The following is a 16,506-nucleotide window of genomic DNA, read 5'->3' on the forward strand; positions in this document are numbered from 1 at the left end:
TCTGAGAAATGAATGAATTTTGAGATGATTGTTGGGATTCCATTGTTGTAAAAGGCAATATTATTTGGCATATATAGTATGCTGTTGTAATATAAATCAACTATCATCTACTAACTAGTATTTATGTTACTAGTATATTATCATATACGGTGTTAGAAGATGACGCAAATGATGAGATATAGTCATCTAAATTAGTGGAAGCTGAAACGCAAGGATTGATAATGTAATAGGATAATGACTGACAACATATAAAATGACAATCAAAGCATATACAGAATTATGTAGAATTGCAGATTCCCTTTTATAGATTCCTAAATCCCTGAGGAGAACTTCTAGTATATTTACATACCTAATATTATTGCCTTATAAAAAATGGAATCCCAACAATTACATCAAACTCCACTATTATCTCATATCTCGCCACTATTATCTCAATATACTAGCAGTATGACTACTAGTTGATAGACGGTAGTTGATTTTTATTCCAACAGTTTCAGTTGTGGTTAACAATTACCCTTTTTAGTAATTACTACTATTTCTTCAACACAGTCGCTTCCACTAATGAGTGTTATAACATATGAAACAACAGACAACTTTTGTTGTATTACGGGCTCGAGTAATACCGGGATGTCTTGACAATCCTAATATACTATCTTAGGGAAGTAACTTATTGTCAAAACGACTTATCAACTTAATTCACGGGATGTTACTTATCCTATATATTATATAAGATATAGTTTATACTAAATAGTGGAAGCGCGGAATCTCGGATCTAACTAATTGTTCAGGTATTTATACATTTGATTAGTTCAGCTCGGAAAAGCAGAGTTTTACCTTATGTTGTTCAATCTGTTCGTTTCGTTATAAGATTGTTTCATATGTGTTTTATGAACGTTTAGAATGATGTATTGTCATACTGACGTATCTCATCTTAAGATACAACAACTTTCAACAGATATTGGTCTCTTGGCCCAGTTGGTTAAGGCACCGTGCTAATAACGCGGGGATCAGCGGTTCGATCCCGCTAGAGACCATTTTTGCCTCATCATTTTTTGATGTGATAGACAATTGTTACTCAGCTGAATATGTTTTTTTCTGATGACTTTTATGTTCTTTCTTTCTCTCTCAAAGTAGTGTAGTAACATGTGTAGCGGTATCGTACGTGCAAAACGATTTTATATTACACATTAAACAATGTAAAAGAAGAGCAAGATCGTTCTTAAGAATAACATTCTCTTAAACAAAGCATAAACGAAATGAGTTCATGCTTATTTCTAGTTGGAACTTATAATACCTCTCATTAAGGTGGAGCCTGATCTAGTTTAGTAAAGAAATCATTTGAAGGGCTCCGTATCTACTTGGAGGAGGAATATCAAAACTGCGGATAGTACGACAGGACAGTATGCATTAGGTGTACCGTCCGAACTCTACTTCCTGGATGACTAAAACTCGTTTATTGGATCCATTCTTCTGACTTGACAGCTATTTTAAGATCTGTGAAGTCATACCTCAGTAGCAATGGACCCTGCGATAAATGGCCTACATGTTTTTTATACTTGTAAATCTTTACTTACATATGGGTGCCGCACGGCGTGGGTTTTTTGCAAATTTTCTAAGCACATCGACCCATAACAAGATTTCTCTAGAGAAAAGTCATTAAAGTTCAGTCCTATCTCTTTGTCTCGAATTAAATATTTAAAAGATTTTGAAAGTTTATATAATTTTCTGTTCTTTTTGCTTTCAGGTAAAGTAAGTAAAACAAAAAAACTTACTTCTAACTAAACATGTGTGGTATCTTTGCAGCCTTCAAACATGATGATATTCATAGTTTCAAACCAAAAGCTCTTCAATTATCCAAGCGGATCAGACACCGTGGACCAGATTGGTCCGGTAACGCTGTTATGAATTCCACCATCTTCGTTCATGAGAGGTTGGCTATTGTTGGTTTAGATTCTGGTGCCCAACCGATCACTTCAGCTGACGGTGAATATATGCTTGGTGTTAATGGTGAGATCTACAACCACATCCAACTAAGAGAGGAGTGCTCTGATTACAAGTTTCAAACTTTTAGTGACTGTGAACCCATCATACCATTGTATTTGGAACACGATATTGATGCTCCAAAATATTTGGACGGTATGTTTGCGTTTTGCATATATGATGCCAAGAAAGACCGTATCGTCGCTGCAAGAGATCCTATTGGTGTTGTCACTTTATATATGGGACGCTCTTCTAAATCTCCTAAGACTGTTTACTTTGCCTCTGAACTAAAATGTTTAACCGACGTTTGTGATAGTATCATTGCATTCCCACCAGGTCATGTCTATGATTCTCAAACTGACAAGATTACTCGTTACTTCACCCCAGATTGGTTGGATGAAAAACGTATTCCATCTACACCAGTTGATTATCTTGCCATTAGACACAGCTTAGAAAAAGCCGTTAGAAAGAGGCTTATGGCTGAGGTTCCATACGGTGTTCTATTATCTGGTGGTCTAGACTCTTCTTTGATTGCCGCAATTGCTGCTCGTGAAACGGAGAAGGCTAACGCAGATGTCAACGAAGAATCCAGTGTTGACGAGAAGCAACTCGCAGGTATCGACGACCAAGGTCATTTACACACATCCGGTTGGTCACGTCTGCACTCGTTTGCAATTGGTCTACCAAATGCGCCTGATTTACAAGCTGCTAGAAAAGTTGCCAAATTCATTGGTTCTATTCATCATGAGCACACCTTCACATTACAAGAAGGTTTGGATGCCTTGGATGACGTGATCTACCATTTGGAAACTTATGACGTTACCACTATCAGAGCTTCCACTCCAATGTTCTTGTTATCTAGAAAGATCAAGGCTCAAGGTGTCAAGATGGTTCTTTCCGGTGAAGGTTCAGATGAAATATTCGGTGGTTATCTATATTTCGCACAAGCCCCTTCTGCAGCAGAATTTCACACAGAATCCGTGCAACGTGTCAAGAACTTGCACTTAGCTGATTGTTTGAGAGCCAACAAATCTACTATGGCATGGGGTCTGGAGGCTCGTGTTCCATTCTTGGACAAAGACTTTTTGCAACTGTGTATGAATATTGATCCGAAGGATAAGATGATCAAACCAAAGGAAGGAAAAATCGAAAAGTACATTTTAAGAAAGGCCTTCGACACAACAAATGAACCCGATGTTAAGCCATACCTGCCAGAAGAAATCCTATGGAGACAAAAGGAACAATTTTCAGACGGTGTCGGTTACTCATGGATCGACGGTCTAAGAGATACTGCTGAAAGAGTCATTTCAGACACCATGTTCGCGAATCCAAAGGCTGATTGGGGCGATGACATTCCAACTACCAAGGAGGCTTATTGGTACAGACTGAAGTTTGATGCTTGGTTTCCTCAAAAGACGGCTGCCAATACCGTCATGAGATGGGTACCCAAGGCCGACTGGGGTTGTGCTGAAGATCCCTCAGGTAGATATGCCAAAATTCATGAAAAGCACGTCGGTGCTTAATGTGACTCAAGTTGAACCCTTTCTTTTCATCAATATATAGAATAGGAATTGTGGTGTTATGAGTAATTATTTTTGTTTATATATATCGTAAAAGTTTTTAACATGTCGATCCTTAAATTCGTTAATCAAAGTTTGATCTCTCAGTGGACTGCATAAAAAAACAGCCCAGGGGATTGATTACTTAATCTCTTATCTCGCTTTTCTTTTCCATCTATCTTTATATTGTGAGATGAAAATTCCCTAGGAAGTTCGCGCTATCAGGGCTCTTTTTCCTACGTATCGGTCCCTGAGCGATCACCAAAATGCGTGGGATTATAATTATATATATCAGTCATAATTAGATCATATGGGTCTTCTTATTTCTGTGAACAATTCTGAATCATTGCTGTAACAAAATAGTTTCAGCCAATCACTCATTTTTTTTATATTGTTTGCATTTTTTTTTTCTCTTCTCTCTTGCAACCATTCTTCATTTTCAATAAAGAAGCAGTGTTGATAAGGAATCAGGTAAAGGTTAAGCAAAAGACTTCTTTATCTCAGGAAGAGGACTGATTTATAAGTAAGATACTATAAAATCTCAAAAAGCTGATTCAAGAAATGGGAAGGACTATTAGGAGACGCAGGAGTAATTCCTCGCTTTCGGAGGCCATATCAGTATCTCTGGGAATAAACCAGGATTCATCTATTAACAAGATGCATAGAGCAAGTGTTAGTGCAATGTCACCTCCATTATGCCGTTCATACATGAGTGGGTTTTTTACAGGTGGAAACTCACCTATGATCAACAGTATGTCAGATTCAAAACTCCCCTTGTCAAACAAACAACATCCCAAAGTAATACACGGATCAGAAAACTTGCATAGGCAGACTGCTCAGCTGTCCAACGAATTTTGCTCTTCCTCTGTGGAGGAAAATTCTCCGACTATCAAAGATTATATGGACATTATAGATAGTGGTGACAGAAAAGATGATCAATCCATGCGCACAATAGAAGAGGATATTGATGAAGAGTATTCAGATGAATACTCTAGATTATTACTTAGCCCAGCATCGTCTAATATTAACGACGATCGAAATCGTGGGCTGCAAAATGGGCTGACATCAGAACTAGAAGATGATTACGAAGGCGGATATCAATCTCTCCGCTCCTCACATAATTTACGTTCTAGACCAAGAAATTTTAGGCGTTTGTGCACGTCCTTTCCTTCCAAGTTTATACATTATCTACCAGCCGCGGTACTAGGTTTGCTTTTGAACATTTTAGATGCCTTATCTTATGGTATGATCATTTTTCCAATTACGGAACCAGTTTTTTCTCATTTAGGACCCACTGGTATTTCCATGTTTTATATATCTACTATAATATCACAAGCCGTGTATTCTGGGGGTTGCTCTAGTTTCCCATCGGGAATTGGTAGCGAAATGATTGAGATCACTCCGTTTTATCACACAATGGCATTGGCTGTGAAAGAGGCGCTAGCAGGTGATGATGACGAAATTATAACAACAACAATTTTTTGCTATGTGATAAGTTCTATGCTTACAGGCACTGTTTTTTATGTATTGGGTAAACTACAACTTGGGAAAATAGTAGGGTTTTTCCCACGGCATATATTGATCGGCTGTATTGGGGGTGTAGGTTATTTCTTAATTATTACAGGTATCGAAGTCACAACGAGGGTCGCCAAATTTGAGTATTCGTGGCCCTTTTTTTTAGGACTGTTCACAAATTATGATACTTTGGCAAAATGGTTATTGCCTGTTATATTGACAGTAATTTTGATTGGAACTCAGCGCTATTTCAAGAATTCCCTTGTTTTGCCAAGCTTTTACATCTTGACATTGGTTTTGTTTCATTTTATTGTTGCGATCATTCCTACATTGTCTTTGGATACTTTGAGAGCAGCAGGATGGATCTTTCCCATTGCCAACTCAGATAGCAAATGGTACGATCATTATAAATTATTCAATGTCCATAAAGTTCATTGGTCACTTGTTTTACAACAAATACCAACGATGATGGCATTGACATTTTTCGGTATTTTACACGTTCCTATAAATGTACCAGCATTAGCCATGTCGCTCCAAATGGACAAATACGACGTTGATAGGGAATTGATCGCACATGGTTATTCCAACTTTTTTAGTGGGTTATTAGGTTCTGTTCAAAACTATTTGGTATACACTAATAGTGTTCTGTTTATTAGAGCAGGTGCTGATTCCTCATTTGCTGGTTTTCTTTTGATAGCTTTAACTATTTGCATCATGATGATTGGTCCAGTCATTATATCGTTCATTCCAATCTGTATAGTGGGCTCTTTGATTTTCCTATTAGGTTATGAACTTTTGGTTGAAGCATTGATTGATACCTGGAACAAACTAAATAGGTTTGAATATCTAACCGTTGTGATTATTGTTTTTACGATGGGAATCTTCGACTTTGTTCTGGGTATTATTGTTGGTATTTTAATCGCATGTTTTTCATTCTTGGTTGATAGTACAAAATTGCAAACGATTAACGGTGAGTATAATGGGAACGTCGCGAAAAGTACAGTATATCGTGACTACGTTCAGACAAAGTTCTTAGATGGTATTGGTGAACAAATATATGTTCTGAAACTTCAAAACCTTTTGTTTTTCGGAACAATTTTATCTATTGAAGAAAAAATTGAGAAATTATTGCAGATAAGTAATAAAGATGCAACAAAACGAAGAATAAAATACTTGATTTTGGACTTTAAAAATATTAATGCCGATAACATTGACTATTCTGCGGCAGAAGGCTTTAATAGAATTAAAAGATTCACCGAAACCAAAAAAATTAAACTAATTATATCTTCAATTAGGGAAAGAGACCGCATATACAATGCCTTTAATAATGTGGGATTGTTAAATGATGTGGAACTGTTCGCTGATTTAAACAGTGCATTGGAGTGGTGTGAAAATGAATTTCTCTTCCAGTATAAACAGCTAAGGATAAAAGCGAAAGAACGGTTAGAAGAACGAAAGCAGAATAACATTGTATCTGCAGTAATGGCAGCCACTCAAAATAAAAATATTAATGCATTAGGGAATGGATTAAATAAAGGAAACAACATAGATCCTGTCAGGAATCTAATGTCACTGCCGACCAACACTCCGCGTAATTATCAAATGCTTTCTGTAGCACAAAATGTATTTGTAAATGATGAGCAGGCAGTGAAAAACTTCAAGAAGGAGTACAAGGATGATGAACCAGTCTTACCTATATTGCTATTTGCATTAAAGCAATATCGACCTGATATAATATCTGAAATTCAAAAGGTGAGAGAAAAGGAAATCAAGTTTTGGGCACAGCTATGCCCCTACTTCACAAGGCGGAGATTAGCAAGTCAATCACTTTTACTACATGCAGACAACGTCTTCTTTCTGGTAGAAACAGGTATGTTGAAGGCAACATATGAATTGCCACAGGGTACCTTGTACGAGATTTTTTCAAATGGCACATGTTTCGGGAAAATCATTGCACCAGGGAATGCTATGCCTAGAGAACAGAAACTTACCATCGAAACAGAAACGGACTCCATACTATGGGTTATAGATTCTAGCTCTTTGAAAAAAATGAAAGAAGAGAATTTAGCATTGTACGTGGAGGTTGCATTAATGGTCATGTGCATCAAGGACACTAGATTTAAAGAATTACTCGGCTACACACTTGTCAGCGCATAAGCACGCACTTATTTTGGTCTTTTTTTCTTTTTGTATTTTGTCAGCAGTAACTCAGACAAACACCAAATAAAAGCAGGACATTCCTGCTTCTGTATAAGTGGTCTTGTAAGAGCTTACCTATATAAAAAAATTTATACTCACTTATTCACTTCCGGAAATTTTACTGCGCGATTTTCGTTAGTGAGGCCCCTATCGTAAAACAAAAAGTGAAGATATTCATCGATGAGCAACTACATAGTCAATGGACTTGAAAGCTCTGTTACGAGAAAAACCGTTGCTTTTTTTATTATAATACCATTACTATTCACGTTGTGTAGTTTTGCAGTTAGTTTATATCCGCAACAAGAAGTTAAAAGTTATAGTAAAGTAATAACGTAGATCATGCCTGTCCCATCTGTTACAGTCACTACTGATAATGAGTACGAAGATATATCATCATTTTCGTCTATTGATTCTTACAAACCAGAGCCGTTCACTGGGTTCAAAGATTCTCAACTTCCAGACCAGCCTCTTATGAAGAATGATACTATCGTTGGAAAAGGGCAATCGGAGAATGATGACATTTTAGACGATCAACATCGTCATTCAGATGTGCACTCTCACCATAGTTCCAGTACTTTAAAACGACCAACCTCGAACTCGATAGAAAAGATGGTCACCCAGAATGCATTGGAGGGTACCTCAGAAACATTGGATTCTTTAAAAGAGGATGGATTAAACCTGAAAAAGAAAGCTCTTCCAGACATTACCGCCCCGGTAACAAACTCAGCCCACGATGCCACATTCCCAGAAGAATACCGTTTAGAGACTGAAACTGGGTTGGTAAAGTTGAAAACGCTTGAAACATTAAGGAGAGAGGACTCTCGCGTTTCCTCAACCAAAAAAGAACATAATAACGACCATACCGATATACATTCCACCCGATCCAAGGTTACTACAAATTCTCAAGGCTCTTCTTTGGAGCCAAACAAGTTGAACATGGCAGTAGAGAAAAATAAGAAGAAAATTGAACAGTACCAAAAACATAAATCAGAAAAGGGGATTAAAGGTTTCTTTCATAGGATTTTCGATTAAGAGTAGTATAATGGCCTTAATTTTACTGTGTCCCTACTCCAAGCATGTTTTTTCTTTTATGTCTTCATTTTATCCTTGGCGTCTAGATAGTTTTTCGACTTTCTCGTTTTATTCCTAAAAACGTTAAAAAAGTAACCTCCCCCTTAAAGTGGAGTAACATGGAATGATATATAGGTAAGACAGAAAAGAAAACAAACGCATACGTTTATTAGCGACTTGTAGTAAAAGTATCAAAGATCAAAAGCTAAGGGCTTAATCATGTGCATTTTAATGGCCACAAGGGCACACCCTGACTACGAACTCATCTTAATATCTAATAGAGACGAATTCTTGGCAAGAAAAACACATGCCACATGTTGGCACAATGATGATTTTATCCTTTCACCCTATGACCTGGCCAGAACATCAAAGGAAGGGCAAGAATTTGGCACTTGGTCTGGCATAAATAAAGAAGGAAAATTAGCCACTATTCTTAATCTAAAGCTTGGTAGTGAGCGAAGTACTATAAAATCAAAATCCCGCGGTCTGCTGCCTTATATCTTTCTATCGAACCATGAAGCAAATTTTAAAGATTGGGATAGTTACAGCAAGTTTGGGAATCACTACGATGGGCTAAAAGCTACAGGCGATTTTAATTTTTTCTATGGTGATGTTATAGAAAAACAATATAAAGTTATTGATTCTTTAGGAAGAACTTTCGATGTATTGAGTTCTACCTGTAGGAAAGATCTTGATTCTTACATGGTTATTTCTAACGGTAGATTTTATAACACCTCCAGTATACCAGAGAAAGCTTGGGAGAAGGTAAAGTTAGCACGTGACAGTTTAGAGGACTTAGTCTCAGATAACATTGGTTTAGATGAGGAGACCATAATATCAAGCTGCTTTCAACTGGCCTCGAAGTCCTCTCTTCCAGGTACTGTTTCAAAACCAGATGTCTTGCAAATGCTTGTGGACCCTAATGTGACCATGAGCACAATATATGTGCCACCTTTGCGAAGGCCCCCGGGCGATGATTTAGGTGCCTCAATTCCAGATGGTGACTTTTATGGAACACGCTCTCAAATAGTTTTACTCATAAGTAAGGATTCGACAAAGGCTACCTTTATAGAGAGAATTATTTATAGTTCAGATGAAGACGTGCGGCAGTATTCAGTAAGCGCTCCTAAGGAGGAGAAGAGATTTGAATTTGAACTGTAAGCATTTGCCTCTCTTTTTTATTCAAACTAGTTTTAAAACTAGCTTATCTCATCTTTTTCACACCATTTCAATGTTACGTAATACTTATTCACTTTTGAATTCCTCGAAAGTATAAGTCGACTTCAAAAAATCCAAAAAGCTTAATATACTCTCTAGTGAGAATATCAATTTGTCAGTAACCAAGGTAAATGCTATATAATTGTTCCTTTTTTGTTAAGTAGGTATTATACTATACAACTAACTATATGCCCATTCTAAATGTCCAAGTATTCCATGGTGTAAGTGGGCAAGGCTTGTTTCTGAGAAGATGCGCTCTCAAAAGCCAAGTTAGTAAAACCGTGTTGAGAACTCTTTATATCAATTAAATTCCATAATTCGGTGTTTCTTTCAGCAATTTTCACTTGTTTGTCGATATATGAGGTTAAGCTCTCCAAAAGGGCACCCTCTAATGAAAAAAGCCCAATAGAATCCAGCACTAGCGACAAAAGTTGAAACAGCTGCGTACTTTGACTATGGTTAAAGCCTTCTAGTGAGTTGTCGTTTTCGGTACTTGTCATAAATTCAATGAAATTTTGAATATCTAATTTGCTTAGCCTTTTCATTTCTTGTTTTATAGAGTCCCTTGTAAAATCCTGTAAAATTCTAAATGAGATGTCCAGTAATAGCTCTTTGTTTCTAATAGAAAACAACTCCTCAAGTAGTTCATTTAATGGCAAGTTTGGACATGTTACAATTGCCTGTTTGAATAATCTCGGTTGATCCCTTAAAAGAGATAACAGGTTTCTTGTGCGATCCAAGGGAAACAGTGGGTGGGTTAGTAAAAACGTTAAAGTTTTTGGATAGTCATTTCCGTTAAACTTCTCAAAAATTAGATCTAACACCTTATTCAAAAATACAAGATCGGAAATGAATCTATCTTTTTCTGTGTAGTGTTCTTCTTTAATCTTTAGATCTTTGAAAAATATATCATCAAATGAGGTGATGTCATTACTTTTAAGAGCTGAAAGCTTTACAATAATTTCATCGTATTGGAAAGTTGGAATACTTATATCCCCGTCAATGTTGTTACGTTTCACCATATTTTCAGTTACTTCTTCATCGTCAAATAGTGGTTTTAGTATAACTGAGCTATCTTTTTTTTCAGCTTGGAAACTTTTACCTAATGAGTCCTTAAGAGTATTAGTTCCAACATCAATGTTGATTATTTCCAACGAGGACGTTGGGTTTGCACCATTCTTCGTCGAGATACCAATCGCTATTGTTTTTGAGCTGTGTGATTTCTCTGAATTAATCACCGCGGTATTTAATAATTGGAACGTTTTTACGTGACTTAATTCTCTCTGGCCTAAAGTTGAACAATGTAGTAAGTCTAGAAGATAAACGATATTGTTCACAGTCAATAAAACTCTATTTACTGAAACAGGTTGAAAAGAAATTAAGTCGTGTTCGAAATCTGAGTTATTAATCAAAGGAAGCTCGATAACCTGTTGTAATTGACAGTGTGGTAATGAGTAAACGTATATTTTTCCTTTATTTAATTTGTAGAGTTTACCGAATTGATAACAAAGCTTCGAATCATCAAAGGAAAACCCTTCGATGATTGTAGATGACAACTCTTTTATGGGTGAGTTTTCTCTGTTTTCATAATCTGTTAGCTCGAGCAACTTATAGCAGACTTTGTCATCCTGTAATGGACAGAGGACAAAAATAAATTCAATTCCATTCTCAGTGAACCATTTAGCATATTTCAAATTGTCGTATGAGATGTCAAACGAATGCAACAGTTTTAATTTGAAATCATAAAATTCAATCAACCCGTTCTGTAAAATGGCAATTATTAAATTATTTTTGGTGTCGATCTTGATGCTCATGACTTTTGCTTTTGCTTTAATCTTATATTGAGAAAGCAAGCCTTCTGAACCTGTGTATACATTGTTTTCAATTTTATTCTCAACCAAATTTTCATCTGTGTTATTGATGGTATTTTCTAGAACTTTAGTGATAACATTCAGCGTATAATTACCCTTATTTACCATTAAACCAAAAGACCAGATTTCTATATTTCTTTTCGTTTGGGAGTTGATAACCTTTTCATTGTTATCTTTGTCCTCGATATTAACTTGGGCTTCTCCAGCATTGCATGCAGTGATGATATTTGTAGAGGGTATTGGGTAGTCGAATATCAGCTTGGGTGTAGGATTAATAATGTATTGAGATACAGATGATCCCGAAATACCTAGGGTTATGTTATTTGTCGATTCATTAAAGGTGCCATCTGCAACTTGCACATAATTCGCTTGTAAAGAAAAATTGCTCAACGACGCAATTTTTGGAAGAGCTGCCAATCTAAATGGTTGAGACAGAGATGGCATATTGAATAGTGACTATACCTCAGGATAATTTACTGTTTCAAAGGGTTGCGGGTGCCGAAATACATAATATTATGGATAATAGTAACCTCATCCCATCAAAAGTTTTTCAAATTTTTCAGGCATATGATGAAACGGGACGAAAAAAATTTTGAAAAATACAGAAGTGTCCGTGGGTAATGACGAAAAAGGGAGAATAATTGATTTATATTCTTCAAGTGATGAATCGTAGTGATGAGCAGCTTGCAGACGAAATTGTTCAGTTGAATAGTAGTTAAGGCGAATTTACATCTTGCCAAAGTGCCTGAATAAAATGAATCTGGATCAATTAGAGCAAAGGTTGAAGGAGTTAAAGAAGAAAAGAGTGAATGTGTCTATAAAGAATAGGAAGTTGGCTGATAGAGAGATTCAAGAAGCAAATGTAAACCGAAAACCAAGAGTCTACAACATGGAAGACATAAATGATGTAGATGAATCTGTAGGATATACGGAAAGTTCCGATAAGGATAGAGCTTTTCATTACACGGCACAAGAATATATAGCATGGGAACAAAGGCACCATCAAAGAAAGATAGGACAAAGTAAACGAAGTGGAATTTCCTATGATCAACTCGCGAAATTGAGCTATGAGAAAACTCTACGGAATCTTGCTACGCAGGATTTGAGTGAATACGACAATTTTGTTAATGAAAAAGATCATAAAAACATATCCAAGATCAGCAGAATCGACAGGATACAGAAGGATACTAAAACTGGTAAGATAAGAATTGCAGATGACCATAAGCTGGTGAATAAGTTGGCCGTTTCTTTAGAATCAGAGTCTAAGAAGAGATATGAGGCAAGGAAAAGACAAATGGAAAGTGCCGTAATACCATCTGGAGTTGAGAGCTTTATCAATGATAAGAATAAACAATTCAATGAAAAGTTGAGTAGGGAGTCAAGAAATTCAGAATGAGTTTTGCGTTTAGACTGTACGGTAACAGATTTTTTGGGAAACGGATTCTTCGCCGATTGTTAAATGGCGAGCTAAGAATAAAGTTTACAGAAGCATTGGGTAGACGAATACTACTCGACATACATGATTTAATGAAGGAGTAATCGAGGTTCCTTGGCCGACAAATATTGATTAGGTAAATATTAGTACATAAACGGTTACAAAGAAGTATAGGTTAAAGAAGGGGAAGGGAATAGAAAAATAACTTGTCGATAGGACGGAGAAATAAAAAAAGGAGACAGGAGATGAGAGTCAAAAAAGTTCTTGGATAAGATGTAGTATTGAGTTTTTCAAGCATACATGACATCTTCCTCAGTATGGTATTCATACAACGAATCATCTTTTGGAACAACGTTCTTGTTCTTTTGCGGGTGGTCGTTTGGTATTTTGTATCTTTCAGCCGCATGCAATCCTTCAGCCTGTTTGTGTTGTTTACTCAAAATTTCTTGTTTCAGAGCTTCATCGGCATTCCTTTGACGAGTTTGCTCTTCGATCGCCTTTTCACCTTGTAACCGTGTTTTTTCTCTCTTAACTGTCTCTAGTTCTTTCTCCTCGGCTGCTAATTTATCCTGTAGTTCCGTTAATTGATCATTGTAAGTTTTCTTAACTTGAGTGATCTGCTCTTCGTGATCTAATTGGGCCTGGCGAGCTTGTTCCTCTAATTCTTGACGCTGTTTTTCTAATAAGTTTTCTTCCTTGCGTTTTCTTTCCTCTGCCTCTAACTTCAACTGTTCCTCGTGAGCACGGCGTTCATCTTCAAGTCTTTTAGTAATTGCCGATAGCTGGGTTTTTTCATTGGCGTTCTCTTGTTTAATTATCGTCATTTCATTCAATAAAGTGGAAATTTGGTTATCGATATCGTTGATCTGTGGCAGGTACTCCCTATTCTCCACACTTTCCAACACTTGCACATTTTTTTCATGAAGCTTTTCATTCTCTTGAGTTTGAGTGACCAAGGCGTTCTTTTTCTGCTCAAGACTATCAATCTCATCTTGAACTTTGCTTTGTTTCAAATTAATTTGATTAATCTTGAAAATTTGAGCATCCAATTGTTGAGATAGGTTACTTAAGTTTGTAGTCCAATCATTGAAATCTTTTTGGACGTTAGTCTTCTCACTGTTTAATTCATCAATTTGTGACTTAACATTAGTCTGCTTGTTCAAGACCACATTTTTCTCCTCTAATTTCTGGTTTTTCATATTTTCAGTATCTTTGAATATCATTAGTTTCTTATTATTATGTGCGGCGTTGACGTCAATAATTTGTTTCACCAACCGGTTTTTGCTGACTTCGATCTTTTCGGAAGTTTCCTTTCTCATGGCCTTCATTGAATCTTCAACTTCGTCAATCTGGTTTTGTAAATCTTGTAGCTTCTCTTCATATTCCTTATTTTTAGCGTCATACTTAGCCTTTTCTCTTGCTCTGAGATCAGTCAACCATGCTTGATGAACTTTTTCATCATAATTGATTTTGTCATAAACCGCCTTTGATAGGTAACCATGTTCTTTGGTTTTTACGATTAATTCAGGTTTCTCCGGGGTAGCTACTGGATTTGATGGGGCAGCAGTGTTACTTTTTTGAGCAGATGAAGAAGTAGAACTTTTCCATAGGGCAAAAATACCGGTTTTTCCCTTTCGAGGGCGTTCCTGAAAGGGAACCTTTGGAGCTTTGCTTGGATCGATCGGAACTTTGTCTTCCTCTGATTCTGATTCAGAAGTCCCCGGTGTAGAAGTCTCCTCACCAGGCTCTTCTACAGATGACTGTTCAGTCTCCTCTCCCTCTCCTTCTTCTTCTTCAGTGCTCTTTACGGCGGAACTGATTTTCTTTGCAACAACAGTTTCTTCTTTTAATTCTTCCGTAGGTATGATATCAGATTTTGAAATACCGCTTTCACTTTTAGTATGTGGTTCTGATGCATCATTCGAGGATGTGACGACTTGTGCTGATGTGTCTCTTTGAGATGTAGCAGCCGGTTCTGGTACATTCATTTGGGTCGAATCAGCAGTTGTCTTGGAAATACTTGATTCTGCCACATTTCCTTCATCGTTTAGGCTCGCTGCTTCTCGAACGTTGTTGTCGTTTTTGCTAGTTGATTCTTCAATTGAAGTCGACTCACTCGCTTTGTCCCCCTGTTTTTCCTCTATGGACGTTGCTTCATCACTACCATGTTCATTAATACTAGTAGTGGAAGTACTGGTCGTCATTGTTGTACTGGTGTTAGCAATAGCTTCATTGTTCTCGGTTGTCGTAGTAGAAGCGATACCCTCATCATCTGATGAAGAGGAGGAAGAAGAAGAGGATGTGGACATGGAAGAAGAAGTAGCGGTGCCATTGTCATTCTTTTCATCCTTTGTTAAATCAGTTATTTTCTGACATTTTTTCAAGTATTGCAAATGTTTTTCCTTTAGTTCCAATTCAGTTAGTAACTGATATTGTCTTTCTTCATTTTGGGTCAAATAAGTTGGAAATCTGATATCTTTAGCTCTTTTAGCGTTCTTTGGTATGTTTTTGTAGCCCAAATCTTTAGGTTGCTGCTTTGAATAGGCAGAAGTAGCACTAACTGTGGGGAACTTTCTATTTTTCGCGTCTTCCACATACAGTCTGTTGTTGTTTTGCTTACTTGCAAGGGCATCTTGTCTAAATGGAGAAATCCATTCCTCCTTTCCCTTCGGCTCATTAGAGACAACTTTTTGTAAAAACTGATAAGGATTTTCTTTCTGTTGTGCCTGCTTACTTTGCCCATTTTCGGATGATTGATTGATCAATTGCGTAAAGGGGTCGTCGTTCTGACGGTTAATGTTGAATAGCATGGTTGAAGTACGCGATTTACCGACCTGATTCTCTTAACTCTTAACTTCGTGCAAATACTCTCACCTTGACGATATATGAAAGATTCACGAATATCAAATATAAAACAAAAGAACTATGCTTAAGATAGAGCAATGGATGGGATGATATGTCTTGCATCCACTATTCAGGATGCCAATTAAACCCCTCTTCTTCTTCTTTCTCCTCGTTTCATGAAAAAACAGCATGCTACCCGGCCAGTCATCCCCCTTATCCGTGATCAGCCGTTTAAGATGAGAACCCTTTTCTTCATCGCCTTTTGTAGATCTTTCGCTTGTTGTACTTTTAAGGGTCGCTGATGGTGGAGATATTGGCATATTACAGCAGTAGTTTAAACGGCATAGAAAGGTAAATACAGCAGGTTTTACCTACTTATTTTAACTTACAGAAGAAACTTTGGTTTGCTATTTTACGATCATGGTAAGGAGTTTCATGTGGTCTTAGTGTTAAGATAAGTCTTCAAGGAGTTTATTTCTCATTTTAGATGTGCCTGTATCGTATTCGTTGTTGAGATTTTACTCCCTATAGTCTATCCTGTCTGCGCCGCATTGTAGTGGGTGCCGGTAAAATATTGCGCTTGTATTTTCGAAGATTTTTGTACTTTTACGAATTTATTGGCTGCAGGCCGTTTAAAATTTGTTGAAGGTTCCTTTTACGAACAGTGAGCCGTGTTCAAACTAGGTTGCCGATGAGTAAGCCTTATTGCGCCTAGGATGATAGATATAAAATCACATCATTGACCGTGTCAGTAAAGAACCTTCTTGCAATGGGAATAAGAGAGAAAGAGAATAGTAAGCTTTCCAGAGGCTTC

At 37.0% G+C, this 16,506-nt stretch overlaps 7 protein-coding genes and 1 non-coding gene across 8 annotated transcripts; 6 read left to right on the top strand and 2 right to left on the bottom strand.

The window, feature by feature from the left end:
• The first annotated feature begins 960 nt into the window (after positions 1–960).
• Smki_6.trna14I lies at positions 961–1,034 on the top strand. Its single transcript has one exon. It is a non-coding gene; the product is annotated as a tRNA-Ile (tRNA).
• A 750-nt stretch (positions 1,035–1,784) lies between these two features.
• Positions 1,785–3,503, top strand: ASN2 (asparagine synthase (glutamine-hydrolyzing) 2; the record flags this gene model as incomplete). Its single annotated transcript, XM_056222216.1, has 1 exon — positions 1,785–3,503. One exon carries the CDS (start codon positions 1,785–1,787, stop codon positions 3,501–3,503), a length of 1,719 nt encoding a protein of 572 aa, XP_056081930.1.
• Positions 3,504–4,100: 597 nt separating this feature from the next.
• On the top strand, positions 4,101–7,211 carry VSB1 (Vsb1p; the record flags this gene model as incomplete). Its single annotated transcript, XM_056222217.1, has 1 exon — positions 4,101–7,211. One exon carries the CDS (start codon positions 4,101–4,103, stop codon positions 7,209–7,211), a length of 3,111 nt encoding a protein of 1,036 aa, XP_056081931.1.
• Positions 7,212–7,592: 381 nt separating this feature from the next.
• Positions 7,593–8,285, top strand: SMKI06G1650 (uncharacterized protein; the record flags this gene model as incomplete). The annotated part of the gene is made up of 1 exon (XM_056222218.1): positions 7,593–8,285. One exon carries the CDS (start codon positions 7,593–7,595, stop codon positions 8,283–8,285), a length of 693 nt encoding a protein of 230 aa, XP_056081932.1.
• A 270-nt stretch (positions 8,286–8,555) lies between these two features.
• SMKI06G1660 (uncharacterized protein) lies at positions 8,556–9,485 on the top strand (the record flags this gene model as incomplete). Its single annotated transcript, XM_056222220.1, has 1 exon — positions 8,556–9,485. The coding sequence occupies one exon, from the start codon at positions 8,556–8,558 to the stop codon at positions 9,483–9,485; it is 930 nt and encodes a 309-aa protein (XP_056081933.1).
• Positions 9,486–9,739: 254 nt separating this feature from the next.
• Positions 9,740–11,857, bottom strand: UTP8 (Utp8p; the record flags this gene model as incomplete). Its single annotated transcript, XM_056222221.1, has 1 exon — positions 9,740–11,857. The coding sequence occupies one exon, from the start codon at positions 11,855–11,857 to the stop codon at positions 9,740–9,742; it is 2,118 nt and encodes a 705-aa protein (XP_056081934.1).
• A 310-nt stretch (positions 11,858–12,167) lies between these two features.
• On the top strand, positions 12,168–12,809 carry SYF2 (Syf2p; the record flags this gene model as incomplete). The annotated part of the gene is made up of 1 exon (XM_056222222.1): positions 12,168–12,809. One exon carries the CDS (start codon positions 12,168–12,170, stop codon positions 12,807–12,809), a length of 642 nt encoding a protein of 213 aa, XP_056081935.1.
• A 329-nt stretch (positions 12,810–13,138) lies between these two features.
• Positions 13,139–15,658, bottom strand: SMKI06G1690 (uncharacterized protein; the record flags this gene model as incomplete). The annotated part of the gene is made up of 1 exon (XM_056222223.1): positions 13,139–15,658. The coding sequence occupies one exon, from the start codon at positions 15,656–15,658 to the stop codon at positions 13,139–13,141; it is 2,520 nt and encodes an 839-aa protein (XP_056081936.1).
• Positions 15,659–16,506: the final 848 nt, after the last annotated feature.

This window comes from Saccharomyces mikatae (assembly GCF_947241705.1).
Source record: "Saccharomyces mikatae IFO 1815 strain IFO1815 genome assembly, chromosome: 6".
In the NCBI taxonomy this organism is placed as follows: domain Eukaryota; kingdom Fungi; phylum Ascomycota; class Saccharomycetes; order Saccharomycetales; family Saccharomycetaceae; genus Saccharomyces; species Saccharomyces mikatae.